Here is a 19453-nt window from a genome sequence, read left to right on the forward strand (position 1 = left end):
CCAAAAATAGATCCAGTCTTATTGGCTTGTAGTAGTGAGGAGCATAATAACCACATTCTTTGATCCTTGAAGCTATGTTAGTGATACACAAACAAAGATTTTATTCATTCATTAATTCATTATGATGTTAAACTAAAGTTACAAATGTGACAGAATATATCAATACCCAGAAGAACAGCACCTCACTGCATTTAAAAGATGAACAACAGCTTTACTGGAGCTTTAAGAGACATTATCAGAGGGGAAACTCCTAAAGTTATGGTATAATTGCCATAATATTACATCAGTATGTTACCCTGCCCCTCTCTGTTATGCCTGACTCAAAACTTTCTTTAATGAAGGGAAGGATATGAACTTGACCAAGAAAGCATGTTTGTCTCTTGTATAACAACTTAAATCCAGACTGTGTGTGCCCTGTAGAGCGCTACAGGAGAGAGTCCTAAAACCCGGAAATGAGTTAGCATGTTAGCACTTCCGGTTCCCCCGTCTGGAAGTCAATGGGTTTTTAGTTAGATGCCTGAAATAAAGAGATTTTAACATTTTGTTCCACAATATAAAATACGTGAGTGCATATCCCACTCGTGAATTTTGAAGCCTTTATGTGTCTTAAAGAAGGCGGTTGCTAACAAGTGGTTAAATGAGACTACTAAACGTCATCACGCCGACTCGTCCTCCTTTACGGCCTCGTTGTGTATACATGCGACAGTGGTGTAGTTCGTTTATAGCCTAATGTTAGCTTTTTACTTCTGGCGATTGCATTCACACTTCAAAAATCATAGATGTGGTGAAAATTATCTTGCTGGACAAAAAGTATTATGAATGTGTGTTTGTCACTGAGTTTATTTTCTGCAATAATCCAAATCCCAATGGAACAATCCCATTGGCTTTTTGTCGAGGGATCCCTGCTAACTTCCTGGTTGGCCTACAAAAATGCGTCCTCCCTGGAGCACCCTATTGTTACTGAGCTAAATACACTCTTACTACTGCGCTGCTAATAGTTAAGATGACATTAAGCTGGATATGTTTTCCTCACACTTTGTCTCTGGTGTTCAGGAATCAGAAAAGATCATTGCCGAGCTCAATGAAACCTGGGAAGAGAAACTGCGAAAGACGGAGGCAATTCGCATGGAGAGGCAAGTACTGGCTTTTTCCACCTCTATCTATCTCTCAAGTGGGGGAGATGTGTGTCATACGTGCGCCTCCACCCCTCCTTCAATTCGTCTGTGTCCTGTCAGCGCTAGACGACCCCACCCATAGCTCCGTCTCAGTGTGCTGTCTGTCTCACTTTCTTCACCTATCTGTCTCATTTCCTCTCTGCACTGATTCCGTCCATTTCCCCCGTCTCTCTGTCGTCACACTCTGATGCACAAACATCCCTCTCGCACCATTTTTCTCCCTCTTTATCCACTCATCTGTGGCCGCAGACATCAGCTATGTTACCGTCTGTCCACCGAGTGAGTCTCACTGGTGCCGCTCTCTGCCTGTTGTCATTCCACAAATCACTTCTCATCCTCTTTTCTCTTATCAACACAAATGCTCTGTCTTTGCGTAAGAAAAAGTCTTTGCAAGAGAAATATGTGCAACATGCTGTATTTTGAGTGTTATTCCTGAGCCTGACATATGTTTTTTTTTTCCTTCACTACAGGGAGGCTTTGCTTGCAGAGATGGGAGTGGCAATCCGTGAAGATGGAGGCACTTTGGGGGTCTTCTCTCCTAAAAAGGTAGAGCAGACATGAGACAAAAGCATTGATGGCGGAGGACTATGTCAAATCTCCCATGGGTGGTGGTGTGGTGATGCACACCCTTCCACCATCACTTCCTCACTTCTGTTTCCCATGTTATCTTTTTTTCCATGAGCACCCTCCCTGTACCGTCACTGTTTTTTTTCTCATCTACTCACTTCATCGTTCTGTCTGTTTTTTCCACTCTGTTATTTGCTCCCTTCACATACTCAGCTTAGCCATGAAAACCTATTTGATGAGCAGCTTGATTTTCCCACCAAGAAGGTTTGTTTGATTAAATTAGAAGACAGAAAAGCACCTTCCCCACACTAGATTTAGTTGTGATTTAACTCATGGCTCATTTCCATGAGTTCTCCTCATGATTACTGTTGCACAGATCTGCATTTTGTGTAACTACTGTGCAGAGCATCTACAGTTAATTTCCCCCCTCCATGTTTGAGTCAAATATACATGATCTTGTGTATCAAGCTTCTTTGAAGTTAAATTTGACACTTGAATCGAGGTTTATCTTTGAATATAATTAGGGCTGTCAAAGTTACCGCAATAGTAAGGTGTTTTTTTCTATTTCTTTAACGCATTAATGCATGCAACTTGCAATTTTTAGGTTGCAGCGGGCTCAGTTTTAAAGCCAGAGTGAAGATACTGGTATCATATGAAACTAGAAAACATGTCATAATGGCATACGGCAAAGGAGGCTAAATAACGCTCCAAACTTGCACTAAATTTTGGTGAGGTGAAACTGGCATGACCTTTTTCAAAGGGGTCCCTTGACCTCTGACCTCAAGATATGTGAGTGAAAATGGGTTCTATGAGTACCCACGAGTCTCCCCTTTACAGACATGCCCACTTTATGATAATCACATGCAGTTTGGGGCAAGTCATAGTCAAGTCAGCACACTGACACACTGACAGCTGTTGTTGCCTGTTGGGCTGCAGTTTGCCATGTTATGATTTGAGCATATTTTTTTATGCTAAATGCAGTACCTGTGAGGGTTTCTGGACAATATCTGTCATTGTTTTGTGTTGTTAATTGACTTCCAATAATAAATATATACATACATTTGCATAAAGAAAACATATTTGTCCTCTCCCATGTTGATAAGAGTATTAAATACTTGACAAATCTCCCTTTAAGGTACATTTTGAACAAAATGTGCTATTAATTTGCGATTTATCGCGATTAACTATGGACAATCATGCGATTAATCGCGATTAGATATTTTAATCAATTGACAGCCCTAAATATAAAACTTGGCTCTGAGTAGATTATTCAAACTTTTCCTTTAGCTGCTTATTAGCGCTGTCATGAGGTTTATTAGATTACAGGCAATGGTACACATCCCCTCACTCTCCTTACCTCTCCAGCATCTTCCAGTAGAGAAACAGAAACATAAAGACTAGTAGATGCGTTACTATACGCTTGTCATAAGAAGCAAGATTTGATATTTGTTATCTTTTAATCACTGACTGTTCAGCTCTAGCTGTCACTAGATCAGCTGTGGTTTTCAGAAAATCTCCCTCTTTGAAATGAATCCTTCTTTAGGCATGTTGAGACCCCCCTCCCTCCTCTGCTGCTAATTTATGTTTTTCTCCTTCACATCCATTTTTCATTTCTTTCTCTCCTTTCACTCACCGCCGCTCCGTGGGTTAGCATTTCGTTGAGAAGCCTTGTGATCTTTATGCAGACTTTAATGGGGTGTTTTCCCCAAAAAAGGTTGGTGGTTTGGCGAAGTAGCTGCTAGCATTGTTTGTAGTGGTGTATCAGACTCTAGAGGTGTCAGCACTGTGTCCATGTTCGTGTACTGTACATAATGTATCACTGACAGGTCATCAGCAGTGTTTGATATGAAACTATGCCCACTTGATTAACATTCTGGTGTCGGTATACTTTCGGCGCTGCTGAATATAGATGAAAGTAGTGAAATCCTAGAAATGTTTTTGTGGTAAACGGGTCCACCTCTTATGTTTCATCTGTAGACTCCACACCTGGTTAACCTGAACGAGGATCCTCTCATGTCAGAGTGTCTGCTCTACTACATCAAAGACGGAATTACAAGGTAACCGGAACCTGAATGATGACACTGAAATGCTGCAGAAGATGTGGAAAGGTTTTGAATTTCTTCCAGGCTGTATCTCTGAGTGAGGTTCCTCTTTGCTTGACATCAAACGAGGAAAAATGAAATACAGAGTCTGAGAGAAAACTGGCTTAAAATCTGCCACTGATCACAAAAAGTTTTGCTGTCTAAAGTTACTTTCCTCCTCTCTTTGTCCTTTTGGCCCCCCCTCAGTGGACTATTCTTGTATCTAGTATTTTGTTACAGTCGTGCCTCAGGGGGGACAATAAGAGATGACAGAAGCACAGAAAAAATAACCTATAGTGCTTTAGGGTCGTTGCCTCCCTAAAAGAGATGGTTCAAATGTTCCATTTAACTTCTGTCGCTGACTTTTTTGACGAAATGGCTGCCAATAGGATGAGAGGGCAGTGTTCACTCTCTCAAAATGGCCTCTGTGATTATTTCAGGGTGGGTCAGGCTGATGCTGAAAGACGACAGGACATCGTTTTAAGTGGTGCGCACATCAAGGAAGAGCACTGCATCTTCCGCAGCGAGAGGAATGCCAATGGAAATGGTGAGGCGTCATATTATGAGTTTGCTTTTGTGTTGTGTTATCTGGATTATTTTGAATTAAGCAGAGTTGGTAGATAATTTTTCTGCTCTAATAGCCCCCTAAATACCTGCAAAAGCAACCCCGAGGCACTTTGTCAATGGATGACATTGGTGCATAATGAAGATAGACTCAAGATTCATCTTCTGTTGCTAATGGAAACATTATGCCCTTAATGTCAGTAGTCGCTACGTACGCTGGATTAGATATTTGTCCTTTACCATTTAAAAAACGGACAATGATGATGCTTTCCGGAATGTCTCACTGATGATTGGTTGATGTGTTTTTGCTGAAGTCATCGTCATGCTGGTGCCCTGCGAGGGATCAGAAACCTACGTCAACGGCAAACGTGTTGAGGATTCAATCCAACTTCGTTCAGGTACATATTTCATTGTTGTAAATAATCTGTAAATGTGGTGTTTGTATTATCTGTGTAGGCCGACATGCAGGGTCTGAAATTAACTTTTTTCACTTCCTACCACTGTGGCAGACAACTTTTTTTTTGTCTGCCACTCAGAAATTTTATCTGCCACTTTTGAAATCTATGCGCTAAATGAAGGAATAACATTTTAGATCTGATGTCATTCAATGTTCGATATATTTTACACAAAAAACATTATATACATGGTAAATACAGTGATTGAATTACACCATGGAGGGTACACAGTACTGTACTTTCTTATTGTCATTTATAGTGGTTATATGCAGAAAAACACAAAAGATTTCAAATGATTATTTAAATATTTGCTTTGATTAAAAAAGTTGTTAGGAAGTTAAACAGGTCATAATTCTCTCTCTAATATCTATTTTATATTACTGTGAAAACATCTCCTTCAAACAACTGGATTTATTCAAGTTTCTCACCAAAAACTTAATTTTACGAAATTACGTTTTAACACATCATGATAACGTTATAATTTACCTTCACCTAATAGTCCTTTTTCCTGAGCAGACTTTGAACGCCTCACAATAATAACTGAATGGCACCTCCGTTAACGTTAGTAGCTCCGCTATTTATCCAATCAGGACTGTGCTGCCCACCTGCTTCTAACAGATAACATTACAAACTCTCCTCCTGTTGATTTAAACACGAGTTTGTTGTTCACAGTGTCGCATTATCTGGGAAAAATAGGGTGTGTCCCCTCAGGTTTAGTAGCGTCACGCTTTTGAGCGCTTTTTTTCTCTCCATCGTGTGTCCGGCCAAACAAACCGAAACATGATACAATGTGCGTATACGTCATTGTGCATGTGTAACTGTCGGTAAGCATCAATAAGAGGAATCGATAGTCACAGAGGCAGACAAAGAGAAAGTGGACAACTATGGTTCTCTATTCCCATCACTAGTCTTTTCCCTGCCTGCCAAAGTGGCGGGTGCTAATTTCAGACCCTGCCGACATGAGATGACTGATATCCTAATAGCTATAATTAATTTAAATCATATAATGTTTTTTTCCTGGGGCTTCATAACTCAAAGTTTCACAATCTGGCTCATTGCACCCCTTGTGGTGCTCTAACTTTAATTCAAAAAACAAATTTGGAGCTCTTACATTCACAGTGTTCTATCAGCACTGAAGGAACAAGGTCTTTGCTAATTTCATGCTCTCTCCACGCTTATTCCTGCGCCATCTTCTTTCAGGTAACCGCATCATTATGGGAAAGAACCACGTGTTCCGGTTCAACCACCCGGAACAGGCCCGAGCTGAAAGGGAGGAGAAGACGCCGACTGCCGAAACCCCCGTGGAGCCGGTGGATTGGACCTTTGCTCAGAGGGAGCTCCTGGAGAAGCAGGGCATCGACATGAAGCAGGAGATGGAGAAAAGGTACGCAATCCATCCTGTGGATAGCTGTATTTAAATGAACTTCTAAGTCTGATTGGTTATGGATTGTGTGACGCGTTTCACAATATATATTCTACTCCTTTTATGTAGGCTCACTGAGATGGAAATCTTGTACAAGAAGGAGAAGGAGGAAGCAGACCAACTTCTGGAGCAACAGCGACTGGTGAGTTCAAACACGCTGGAATTTAATCAAACCCACTTTGTGAATTTTATGGATTCAGTTTATCCGTTAGATGTTTATGGCCCTATGATTTCTGCGATGCGGAAAACACAGATGTAATCGCGGAATTTGATATTAATAATGAAATCAACTGTAAAACGCGGACTATATCGTGGAATTTGCCAAAATGTGGATGCAATTTATAAAATTCAGGGTTTTCCCTGCCATTATAAGCGTTTTTTGTTTGTTTGTTTTTTTAATTTAATTGTTTTCTAATTTGCTTAAATTTTAACATACATGATTCAGAAAAAAACGGAAAACACATAATTTGTGAAAAAATGAAACATAGAAACTTAAAGGGACTCAATGTAAGAATCAGAAATTGCTTGTTAACAGTGACACCTGAAGCCGTAAAGCCAACGAAAGCCGGCGTCTTGTTGCTCGCGCTTGTGCTCGCACTACGTAGGCGCGAGCGAGCATCGGTCAAAACAATGAGGCGACACACAAGAGCCTGAACGTGATTGACAGGTATCACGTTGTTTAACATTAGCAACATTCACTTGATATGCTCAGAGCTAAACTAACTCTCTTCTGCACGGCCGCTCGTTTTCTCACACACTCGCTGCCGCTCTCTCTCTCTTGCCTCACCACTCACTTCCATGTGCACACACACACACTCTCACAACATTAGTTTTCACCCCGACGTCAGTCACATTCCTGCTTTGCCAAACGGGCTTCACCAGATATAATTTAGTTTTTTTTGTGCTTCCGTGGAGTTTGTGTTGGAGTCTGAGTCGTCGTGGTGGAGGCTGGCCGTTTGTTGGCGTTAGCAGACTACGTTTCTAACCAACTGTTAGCTATCGTTAGCTATCCCTGTAGCTGCGCTGAAGAGAGTAGACACACGCAAACGCGCAATACGTCACATCAGCTGGAACCCGAGTCCTTCACATAAAAAGCAGTCTATAGGCTGATAGAGGAAACACAGAAAGTCGCGGAAGCTCTCATTTTTTAAGTTAGGTTACAACCTGTTCCCTCATTTGCAATAAAAAATGATTATATGTGTAAAACGTTACGTACAGTCCCTGTACAACAGATTTCATAGGGCCCTAGAAGTTGAAGACAAGTTAAACTGCAGAGTGGGTTTAATAGATATTACTTATTTCATTTTATTTATAGTTAAAGGAAGCTTCTTGAGTGATTCAGCTAGTTTGTGATATTTTGTGTGTGATTTTTTTGAGTGAAATGTTGAATGAAGTGGAATTCAAAGTTAAAGCATGGTTTTTCTATGGTCAATTACAATTGGAAAGCTAGTTTTTGCATTTTGGATGATAGTTTCACTCAATGCATTTAAATCTGACTGGTACTAATTCTCACTCTGAGCTCTGATACTTTTGAGATGTGTGTGTGTGTGTGTGTGTGGGTGCGTTTTATTCCTAGCGCATGTCTGTTCTTCTTGCATGGAAGGTTTTCTGGTTTGAGACAGATGAGCTTTTTCTTCCTCTTTGAGTTTAACTGATTTTTTTTTTTTCTGTAGCGATTTGATTGAGCGAGAATTATAGATCGTAAAGCTTCCCCCTTTTCCAAATCCCTGTTTTCACTTTTCTCGTGTCTTCTATAGTGGATCTGAATCTTGCAAAACAGCAACTTGCAGCTAAAGTTGATTTGGTGTTAAGATCAAAATTGATTTAAAACTGATTGTCAGTAACGCACTGAAACACATCGCCTTCTTGTTTTTATAAATTGACGCTGCTTTTGCATGGTTCATGTTAATAGCATGTTTTCTTAACTCCTTCAGTACTGGTTCTGGACTAAGTTGCAGTGTTTTGCCGTTGAGCTGGTCAGCTTTGACGTGGCTGTTGATTTGCTTGGATTAGACTTCTACTTCTAGTTTTTCTTGCTCTGTTTTTATCCTGAGTTTCATCTCTCCAATGCAGTTGCTGACATGTCCAATGCATTGCGATAACAAACAATTCCTGCTGTAGTATTTTTGACAGATAGCGACAATGTGGTTTCTCATTGACTTCTTTGGCTACCTCTCTTTGCTAGCCTTACCTGGCATCTGTGTAGCCCACTGAGGGCACGGCACAACAACAGTTGAATCACAGACCTCTTCCGTACTCTGGTGGTTTTTATGTGCAGAGCTACAGGCATAGGGGTTCAGGCTCCCAGCGACATATCCAATTCTAGCCACAGATACAGTATCATACACAAGACCTGGATTATCTGTACCAAATGGTTGTGATCTGTAATGTACTTTGTCTACCAAAAAAAAATGAGAAACTGCATTTTTTTCCCAACTAACATCTTTCTTGTAGTGGATTAACACCTTACCCTCACTCCTGCCTCTCCTCTCTCTCTACTGGCTTTCTGATCAACTGCAAGAAACACTCTGTCTTCTAACTCACTGCTAACACTAAAGCCACTCAAAAGCTTCTGGACTAAAGGGGAGACAGCTCAAAAATGCATCTACATGCATGCCACTGTAGCATGTTTGGGGATCCAGCTTTCAAATTGTCAATTTACGAAGAGGAATATCACAAAAAACAATACCGAAGTGCTCCAATCAGCAACTATCCTCTATTGATATTTCTTTTCTAATCATGATAGACATGCTTTACCTTTACTTTTAATATCAATGTGCAACATTGGGAACAATATTGTTAAAGCTGATACCTCAAATTGGGGATATGAAAAGTCTTTACAACATTTAAGGTGTTTATTCATATCTATATCAGCCTTTTACTAGAGAAAATATGACAAACCGACAAGCAAGAAAGTCAATGGAAGCCACTGTTTCATTTGTTTTCTATCTTTATTTGGAACATTATTCTGGATGGATGGATTCTGCATGTTGCCATACATCTTATACAGGAATGATGTATGCACAATATTTAGATACCATTATTATAGTGGAATAATCTTTGGTAAATATCCAAAATTTTATAATTCTGATCCGCAAAAACCTGTCTAAGCTGATGTATTATATTCTGATTTAACTTTACTCGTGGTTGAAGTTCCCATGTTGCATATTTATACCTTTTATTCATTCTTTTGTTTAAAAAGCCATCTTTTCATCCTCTCTTTGATTTCCCATTTTAATTTCTCCTTTTTTGTTTTGGGGAACCCTTTTGGTTTGTTTCCTGTGTTGTTTTCTCAAGGACGGAGACTCTGATAGTGGGGATGACTCAGATAAGAGGTCTTGTGAAGAGAGCTGGAGACTGATCACCTCCTTGAGGGAAAAGCTGCCCCCCAGCAAGCTACAATCCATAGTGAGAAAGTGCGGATTACCCAGCAGTGGGAAGATAAGAGAGCCTGTTAAAATGTACCAGATCCCTCAGCGGCGTCGCATCACCAAGGACTCCAAGTGGGTGACCATCTCTGACCTGAAGATCCAGGCAGTCAAGGAAATTTGTTATGAAGTGGCGCTCAATGACTTCCGCCAAACACGGCAGGAAATTGAGGCCCTAGCTATCGTGAAGATGAAGGAGCTTTGTGCCAGCTACAGCAAGAAGGACCCCAACGAGCGGGACTCGTGGAGGGCGGTGGCTCGGGATGTTTGGGACACTGTAGGGGTGGGCGATGAGCGCATTGAGGATGTCATCACCAATGGGCCTCGAGCAGGAGCGGTTGTTATGGACGACCTAAAGGTGCACATCGATAAACTTGAGGACATCTTGCACGAGGTGAAGAAACAAAACAATATGAAGGATGAGGAGATCCGTGCTCTCAGGAACAAGATGGTCAAAATGGAAAAGGTCCTTCCGCTCATCACCCCAGAGAGCCAGGAAAAGCCTCCCACTTCTACTAGCGCTGTCCCAACTCCAAGCCCTCGAGAAGGAAAACCTCCTTTGCCTGAAAAGTCTGATGGAGAGGAGATAGATTTACAAAGTGCAGGAGATGACTCGACCCTAAAGCGAGGCCACATGCGCTGGATGCGTCAAGAGCAGGTACGCCTCAAGAGCCTTCAGCAACAGGAGATCTCCAAGCAGCTCCGCCGGCAAACCGGACCGCACCGTTTTATACCACCAGAGGACCGGAAGCTGCGCTTCCCCTTCAAAAGCAACCCGAAGCACCGCAACTCCTGGAGCCCTGGCACTCATATCATAATCACAGATCAGCAGGTCATTGAGCTCAAGGTGCCCAAAGAAGCTGTAGAGGAAGAAGAGGGAGAAAGCCAAGCCGGAGATGGACTGCAGTCTGGAGAAATGATGGCCGCTTCACTCATCCAAGTCAGTCCCCCATTGCCAAGCCCATCAGTCCAGCGCAGGGGCAAAGACTCGGAGCAAGGTTTAAGCCAGGGTCACAGACATAACTATAGGAACAACCCGAACCAGCCGCCCTACGAACGAGGCCGCAGCAACTCATTTAATCACCGCCAGCGGCCGTCTGGCTCCATGGAGTCACTGCAGCAGTCTGAAAGCAACAGGAGGCACACGCAAGCTTTCTACCAGCCTCGCCAGCACCAGCCCCAGCCACAACATCAACAGCAGCCCTGCCACTATGATAACATGGTGTATACAGATGGCAGATACAACGGCTACCAGCAGTACCATCACACCGACCACGCTAACCATCCAATCAACTTTCAGGCACCTCCGCGAATGCGCAGGCAAATGTCAGCCCCGAATCTAAAAGCCAGCAGAGAGACGGCGGTCTGAGAGGGACTGAGAGGAACTAGTTTATAAACTTTTAGTAGGCAAAACACATTACAGATCACAACAGCTCACAATCACGTGAGTCAAACAGCTTGAACCGACTGTGACTTTTGCACTTGATTAGTGTGTTATTGGTTGATCCAAAAGTATTGTATGTATTATAAGAAGACATTTTATCATCATCATTATCATCATAATATATGCCGTTTTATCAGTTTTTGCTGCATTGTGTGCTTCACTAGCATTGGGAGAGCTGTCATAAGGAATTGAAGCCAACAGATGATAAAGGGACTGTTTTTTTTATTATTTTCACACACCATGCCTACTCAGCTCATTTTTCAGCATGTGTGACGATTCATCAGTCATGCTTTGATTTGCCAAAATTATCTTTATGGTTGAATTTCTGAGTTTACATCTTTCGTCATTTTATTATTGATTTATCATGAGTGTTTTAGCCACTACAGTATGAACACATTGAAGTGTTTTCATCAAGACTTTTGGTTGCTACTGTAGCCAAAATTAAGAACCCTACCTACACCCTATATTTCTTTATTTCTATGTAATCGAACATTAGGATGGAAGAATCAGTTCTCAGTTTTACATTTTTGTGTTGTACCTCATAAATCACCACTGGCCTAGATCTGGAATCAAAAGACCAGCATGTTAAAATTGATTATGGAATAACTTGATGCACTAATAGTCGATTGCGTGACTGCCTTTTAAATAGACTGAAATAGTGGTCAAAGAAAGTGGTATTCAAAAGGTGCCTTTTTTTTATGCACTAACCGTATTAATCCTGCTGTGCATTTAAAATTTAATAGTTCTTTTCCCTTCTTTTTAATTCAGTACTTATGCAAAAATTGGTAGAGACGGGACCGATTCAATCCAATATCTAGTATTGGGTTCCGATACTGACACTGATGTTACCGATACATATAAATATGTCAATTTGCCATTGCGCTCTCCTTTGAAATTCTCTTATTACGTTTGACTTTATTACTCATGTATAGAAATCTACATGTAGGTTTGCTGGGAACTTGATTTGTTCAAGTTTTTTCAAAACATTAAAGGAGTTGCCATAGCAATTGGCATTCCTACACCTGTTTGTATGTGAAGCCTACTTAACCTACACTTCAAATACATTTTAACGCTACCAATTACTAATAATGCAACTTGCGATTTTTAGGTTTCTGAACAATATTCATCATAGTTTTGTGTTAACTGATTTCCAATAATAAATATATACATACATTTGCATAAAGCAGCATATTCGCCCACTCCCATGTTGATAAGAGTATTAAATACTTGACAAATCTCCCTTTAAGGTACATTTTGAACAGATAAAAAAATGTGCAGTTAATCATGGTTAACTATGGACAATCATGCGATTAATCGTGATTTAAATATTTTAACCGACTGTCCTACATTTTACACTATTACACAATTTAATGCAAAATTGCACTGCAATGCAAATTGCAAATTTTTTTTTAAAAAGAGCTCTGATATCGGATATATTAAATCGGTATCCACTGATATCCAAATTCAGGTATCAGAATCAGATCAGAACTGGAAAAAAAATTGGATTGGTGCGTCTCTAAAATTTAACCAAACTAACATTTTAGTAATAACAAGCTGATTTATTCAAACTCTTAATAAGCCACTTGATTGCTTGATTTCTTTCTTTCTTTTTTGATTTATTTTAAATATGTAACTGCTACCTACTTATATTTTGCACTTCCCGGATAATTAGTTAGTTAGTGAAGACACTCATTTTAATGTAAAGCAATAAGTTCTTAAAACTGTATTTTTTTTTTTAAACATCTAAACTACCCACATTTTATATACTGGTATATTTCTCTCCAGGATGCTTTCATAATATGTTCTCTCTGAATCCTGGAGTTTACTATCAAATGTAAGAAAACACTATGCTGAAATGCTCGGAGATGGACCGAACTGTAAGATACAAAATGATATCTATTCTAAAGTGTCACTGTGACCAGTCCAGAAAATAATTTCCCGCCCTTCCTGTATAAACGACGCATCATGAACTAAGCTCTGATTTCCGTTTTCATGCGATCTGAAAAATCACATTCTGGGTTTTGTGGTTGACTGAGTTAGCACAGAGACGTCCTGCAGAGTGTTGTCATGGCTCCCAAAGACTCGCCTTAAAGAAATGTTGGAGGGAGGACAAAGACTTGAAGGAAGTGTTTGCATAATGTTGTTCGGGGGAGTTTTTTGAGGACTGCCTTGTTTTAGCTGCATTAAAAACGCCACATACTCATGCAACCTGGTAGATCTATCAGAGCGATGAAATCAGTTTTTTTTTTTTACCTCTCTCTGCTGTAGCTGATGCTTATTTGAATTAGCAGCCTGTCAACCTGCCTTTTCCTCGCTGCGTTTCGTAGCTTTAAAAAGAACCCATTCATTATAACATTTATGTACCAGATGGCCTTCAAATCATTTTAGAGAAGCAGTGACACTCAGCAGCGTGGGAGAGACCTTATCAAGATGTTTAAACTTGGGTGCAGAATGATGAAATGATTTTCTGTGTTTTTATAGTTTTGACAGTTTATATTCTGCCGTACTACGCTGTAACAAAAACCAAATGATATATGCAAGTCTAGCCTCTCTCCACCGTACGCCTCATTGTCTTTGACTATCTTTGCATGCTCACATTTCCTCATCCATAATAAATGCTACATTAAAGAATGTTATTTTACGTATATATATATATATATATATATATATATATATATATATATATATATATATATGCACTGGTGCTGATGGCGACCAGGTAAGCTGGAAAGTAATATCAAATGGACAGATTACTGCATCTTTTGAAATATACATAATTATATGTCGGTGTTAGGTCTCAACTCAAAGTGTCTGTTGAGTGTTGTACATCTGCTTTTTTGAATCTGCGATATCAAGTGCCTCGTCGTGGCTACGTACCAAGTTGTGTTGCTCCGTAATCGAGCACTTTGTGTGCAAACATACAGTCTGTGCATATGTGAACAAGGTAAGGATATACTGAATCCCTGTGTTGCTGGAGGATTTTCAAAAATATGACTGAAATAAAATGACATGCTCCAAGTGCAGTTATTTGTTATATATGGGTGGTATTTGTTCTTCACTGCCAGTAAACCAAGTTTAGGGACAGACGCAGATCTCTGCATGTTTGCACAACACAAGAGTGACCATGTGAAACACCTCAAGTCCGTATAACATGCAAAAAGCCATACTATTAGCCATTTCTTATTACTGTAATCATTTAAAGGGATAGTTTGGGTGTTTTGAAGTGGGGTTATATGAGGTACTTATCCATAGTCAGTGTGTTACCTAGAGTCGGTGATGGCCGGCACGCCTCCAGCTTGGAGAAGCAGACAGGAGTACCGATGTACTGCTGTGGACGCTATATTTACAATATTTTCGACAAGGAACTGAAGCCGTTGTATCCATCTTTGCTCTCGCAAGAGCCACCAGACTCCATTGGAAAAAAAACAGTAATTTTTACCTTGCAGAACACGCGGTTTTGCCGGTCTACCGCTTTCTCAATCGGTTACTTTGTTTGCGTTATTGCATGACTTTGGTGAATCTGAACTAACTAAAGTCACATGATAACGCAAAAAAACCCCAGTTTTTTTCAATGGAGTCTGGTTGCTTTGACGAGAGCACAGATAACAGCTTCAGTTCCCTGTTGGAAACATAGACTGTGTAGCTGTCTCACGGCAAGGTGAAAATGTTCTAAATATAACGTACACTTGAAGTGATATTGATTTCTTTTAGGTGGCTAAAATACGTTTTGCTGCCTGCCCCGTCCACAGCTGTACAACGCTTTGGTTCTTTGCGGTAACTCCTGTGTGCTTCTCCAAACTGGGGCCGTCATCTACTGTAGTTAATACACTGACTATGGATAAGTACCTCAGTAACACCAAAACTATCCCTTTAATACTACATCATGACAATGTCTCACATGCAACATGGAGATGGGTATGAAAATTGGATTAGTTTGCATTCACCTCATTTCATTAACAAGTTTTTAGCTATTACATTTAGCCTTTGCTGTCTTTCAACTTATTTGTGAATTTAAATATTCACATGCTACATTATAGTACACATTGTGTTACTATAGCAGCTTTCATGTAGATGACTACATTCAGTAAAACTTTGGATTCCCAGTGGTTGTCTTTTGAATGGAGAGAATTCAGAGCTTTTAGCTTGCTGGCAGGATTTCAGCAGCGAGGAGGTTAATGACGAGTGAAAAGGCTGCATTGTCTTCCCCCGAAGACACTGAACAAACAGGATGAGGTCATTGGGACCACAAGCCTGTCCCGCTCTTCTGATGATGATGATGGCGCCCCTCATTGGATTACAGTTGACTCAGCTTCTACCAGCACCATCTCTCCTCTTCCATTCCATCTTATTTCATTGTTTCATCAAGTTTTATTCCCAGAACATTGTGTACTCATTTCAGAAACATTCATTGCATTGGCTCAAGAATTGGACTATTTTTGTATAAAGTAGAAATTATAATACTTTCTTTGTACTTTTTTGACCAGAACTCTCCAATTATTTCTGATTTTTAGTTTTGGATTATGTTTTATTATTTATCACGCACAGTAGACACACGTGAATATTGATTGTGTAATATATTTTATCCTCTCAGATCTTCCAAGTAATCCATAGCTTTTTATGTAACTGTAAACCCACTTTCATGTCACATTGCATTATTTACACATCCAGCTTCATGTATCCATGCATCATTTGAACCAGTAACCAAAGTTTTCAGCACAGACTGCAGTAATCCCCAAGATAATACGCCGTGTTTCTGGGTTGAAATGTGTTGTGCACGCGGCTCGCTAAATTCACCGGTTGTTCTGCGGCTGATGGAGAATTGTCCCTGTTCTGTGTCCTCGTCCCTGTTCTGTGTCGGTGTCCAGGTGTACGAGAGCAAATTGCAGGAACTCCAGAAACAGGTGGAGATTATTTCTCTGGTGGCCGAGACGCCTGATGAAGAAGAGTTGGAGGAGGAGGAGGAAGAGGAAGGTATGTACTGTAACTCTTCAGTCCTGCAGATATTTCTTTACTTAATGTATTTAAGCCCCAACAAAAATATATATATAAAAAATGCATGTGTGTTTTCTTCCAAATTTCTGTCCAGAGCCTAAACTTCAGGGATGTGCGTATCCGTTTTATAATCAGAAGAATATAATATCAACTTCATTCAGATTAATTAAAATGTGTTAATATTGCCATACTAATTACTCATTCAAGGTATTAAGTCCAACTAGTCCATAAGTAAAATATCATCTAATTCCTTTGAAATAAAAAACACACTACTACTAATAAAAAAACATTTGACTTTTAGTCTAAAGGACCATACTTATAGTTTTTCATGTTTTAGCCCAACAACTACAAATTGCCTATAAATTACTGACAACAATGTTCCAAAGCAAGCAGTCTTTGAATATATATATACTGTACATTTCCCTACATCTCTTTTGTCCGTGTCTGACTTTATTGATGATAAAGTCCTAATTTACTCCTGTATCTACAAATATTATTGATTTCTAGGGCGATTAGAAGACTAATCAGTCGTTTTGGTCTTACTCGCCTCAGATTTCTGGAGTCGATTAGCCGTTTTTTATACTTTTTCATGCTGAATTACTTATTTTACTTATCTTGAATTTCCCTCGGGATCAATAAAGTATCTATCTATCCATCTATCCATCTATCTATCCATCACAAGATTTAAAGTGGTGCTTTTGAGTGATTCTTTCTAATCAATTAGTCGACAAAATCAAATGAATGTTAGTCGACTAATATTTTCTGTGGTCGAGGACAGACCTATGGATTTCACCAAACCTTTAACAGCATCAGAATGATTAACTCAGACTCCTTATACATTTAGAGTCATCTCATCCATCAACGTGATGTTTAGGTTAAGTAAAACTATTCACTTTTAAATAGTTGGTAATCAAGTTGAGAGCAATAGCAGGTTCTAATCCTGTGTTTAAACTTTTCTTTGCATTTGGATGACGTCCATATTTCCTCCCTTTTTGTCTTCTGGGTTTGATTTTCCTAAAACAGTGCTTGTGAATTTAATGCTTTTCTGCAGCTGTAACTGTAAATTCTGATCTTGGAGGTCCCTGGACGCATCATAAAGGAAAAGGCTTTCAGCACAGCCGCTGCTTGCAAGAAATATTGACTTAAAATAAAGCTGACAACATATTCCACACAATGGATTAAAGTACACAGGGTTTGTAGTTGGGCTGAAACAAGTAAAACCACTGGCACGGTCCTTTTTTGGTGTTATGTGTATTTACATTGTGCGTGTGTGTATGGGTGTGTTTAAGTGTATGTGCATGTTAACATGCCCCGTGTCTCCCGCCTCCCTGCAGTGCCATGGACTCAGCACGAGTTTGAGTTGGCTCAGTGGGGTTTCAGGAAGTGGAGGTACCATCAGTTCACCTCCCTCCGTGACCAGCTGTGGGGGAACGCCGTCTACCTGAAGGAGGCCAACGCCATTAGTGTGGAGCTAAAGAAGAAAGTAAGCACAAAAATATATATATTTCAGTTTACTTTAGCGTAGTTTAGCGTTGGTTAAAGGCAGGTTTTCCAGCTTTGAGAGTCAAGAATAAATGATAAACTTAATTTGTGCAGCACAAAGTAGTGATGTGAAAAGCTGAATAAAGCTTGTGTGTAAAGGATGATGTAAATTGGTGATCCTAAGTAGCGGTGGGCGATATGGACAAAATCTTGTCACGGTGTATGTGATTTCATATCACGGTAACGGTATATATCCCGATACAGCAATTATTCCATAAATTCAACTAAAAAATGGTTTGAAATAACCATGCCGTGCTTCATCACTTTGGCTTATTTTTCTTCTTTTATTTGGACTTCCATTCAAACAAAAACAACTGCCTCACATGAGACAACGCTCGAGTTAAAAAGAAAAGACTCAAAACAGTAAAACTGAAATCCTTTCAAAATGGAATCTTTAAGGTTTCTGAGAACAATAATTTTAAGTGCAAATAAATACCAGCCTGTCTTTATATTTAAATTTGTATTTTAGAGTATACCAGAAGAAAAAAGATTTGACTTTTCCTGGACGATTTGTTCATCTTTCATTTGAAAAAGCTGACGTAACAAAATAGTGAGCAAATGTCTGGTAATCTTGTAACCACAGTTCTTCCTCATCTTGGGTTGGTTGGGATGCCTCCTTCTGCTCTGTATTTACAACTTCACACTCCTCCTTCATGTCTGCCCAAATCTTGCTACCTTGCGAGGCAGCTGGATTCGTGAGATAACACGAGAATTGCTACCGTGGAGGAAACGGTATTGCCAAATCTCTACCGGTGGACACATTTCTACCGTTGCACGATATATACCGTCATATTGCCCAATCCTAAATGTAGTCATGTAGCCTCCAATCCCGTACTCTCCTGGCAGCCACATTTAGAGAGGTGAATCACCCTCGTAGCCATTGAGCATATTGAGCATCAGGTTCTGGGATGTTCGACTGTGAAGCGAGATGACGGCGTGATGACGTCATGACAGACGCCCACAAGATTGACTAAGATTTCTATTCAGCCCAGCGTGATGCTCGTGATTTATTTCACTGGACACTCAACTTAATGTGTGTTTGTGCAGAAGGCAATCCTTCACGTCACCCAGAGCGCCGCGTCGTCACATAGAGAAATTAAATTAGTCAAGAATCAAGAGCTGGCCTGCGATGTGTCCACCTTCCCCGTCAGGAGACCGCTTTGATTTATGTTCTCGTCCAGTTCTCGGCGCTACGTGATTGATAATGGAGACTGTCACAAAGAGGATTTTTATTTATCTTTGGGTTTCTGTCTGTAATTTATATCCAGTGTTGTTAATTGGTTTAGCAGAGGATGCTGGGAAGACAGAGACCACAAAATGGACGGTGCTATGGATTTGTTTGACCTTTCAACCTCGGTATATCTGAGCCCTGCACGTCTCCTGAGTCATTTAATTGACATGAAATCTTGACTAAAGGTTCAGAGTTAAAAGTCAGAACCCTTCAGGTCAGAGCGGCGTCTCGTGTTTGTATTCTCTTGTTGATGTTTTTTTAAACTCTCCATTTTATTCTTCCCTCTCTCCCATCCTTTAAGGTCCAGTTCCAGTTTGTCCTGCTGACCGACACCCTGTACTCTCCGCTGCCTCCTGAGCTCCTGTCGCCAGAGCCGGAGAAAGAGCGTGACGCCCGGCCGTTCCCTCGCACCGTGGTCGCCGTGGAAGTTCAGGACCTGAAGAACGGAGCCACACACTACTGGTCCCTTGATAAACTCAAGTAAGGCCCTTAACCATACTTTAAACTAGTCCTGGTTTTAATCAGATATGTCATTCGTCAGGTGAGCCGTA

General features: G+C 40.3%; 1 protein-coding gene across 18 annotated transcripts in view; it reads left to right on the forward strand.

The window, feature by feature from the left end:
* The window catches only part of kif1b (kinesin family member 1B), a 77084-nt gene that overhangs the window by 32994 nt on the left and 24637 nt on the right, over positions 1 to 19453 (forward strand). For 9 of the 18 annotated variants that reach the window (XM_074645073.1, XM_074645076.1, XM_074645086.1 and 6 more), the window contains 11 exons: positions 1054 to 1137; positions 1650 to 1721; positions 3720 to 3799; positions 4264 to 4370; positions 4702 to 4785; positions 6043 to 6226; positions 6335 to 6407; positions 16003 to 16108; positions 16224 to 16241; positions 17464 to 17612; positions 19204 to 19382. In XM_074645073.1, the coding sequence (XP_074501174.1) occupies positions 1054 to 1137; positions 1650 to 1721; positions 3720 to 3799; positions 4264 to 4370; positions 4702 to 4785; positions 6043 to 6226; positions 6335 to 6407; positions 16003 to 16108; positions 16224 to 16241; positions 17464 to 17612; positions 19204 to 19382 (1136 nt within the window). Of the gene's footprint in view, positions 1 to 1053; positions 1138 to 1649; positions 1722 to 3719; positions 3800 to 4263; positions 4371 to 4701; positions 4786 to 6042; positions 6227 to 6334; positions 6408 to 9562; positions 11209 to 16002; positions 16109 to 16223; positions 16242 to 17463; positions 17613 to 19203; positions 19383 to 19453 lie in introns of those variants that run through there. The other 9 variants (XM_074645075.1, XM_074645079.1, XM_074645087.1 and 6 more) reach the window with 2 other exon arrangements.

Source organism: Sebastes fasciatus, chromosome 8 (genome assembly GCF_043250625.1).
Source record: "Sebastes fasciatus isolate fSebFas1 chromosome 8, fSebFas1.pri, whole genome shotgun sequence".
Taxonomy (NCBI): domain Eukaryota; kingdom Metazoa; phylum Chordata; class Actinopteri; order Perciformes; family Sebastidae; genus Sebastes; species Sebastes fasciatus.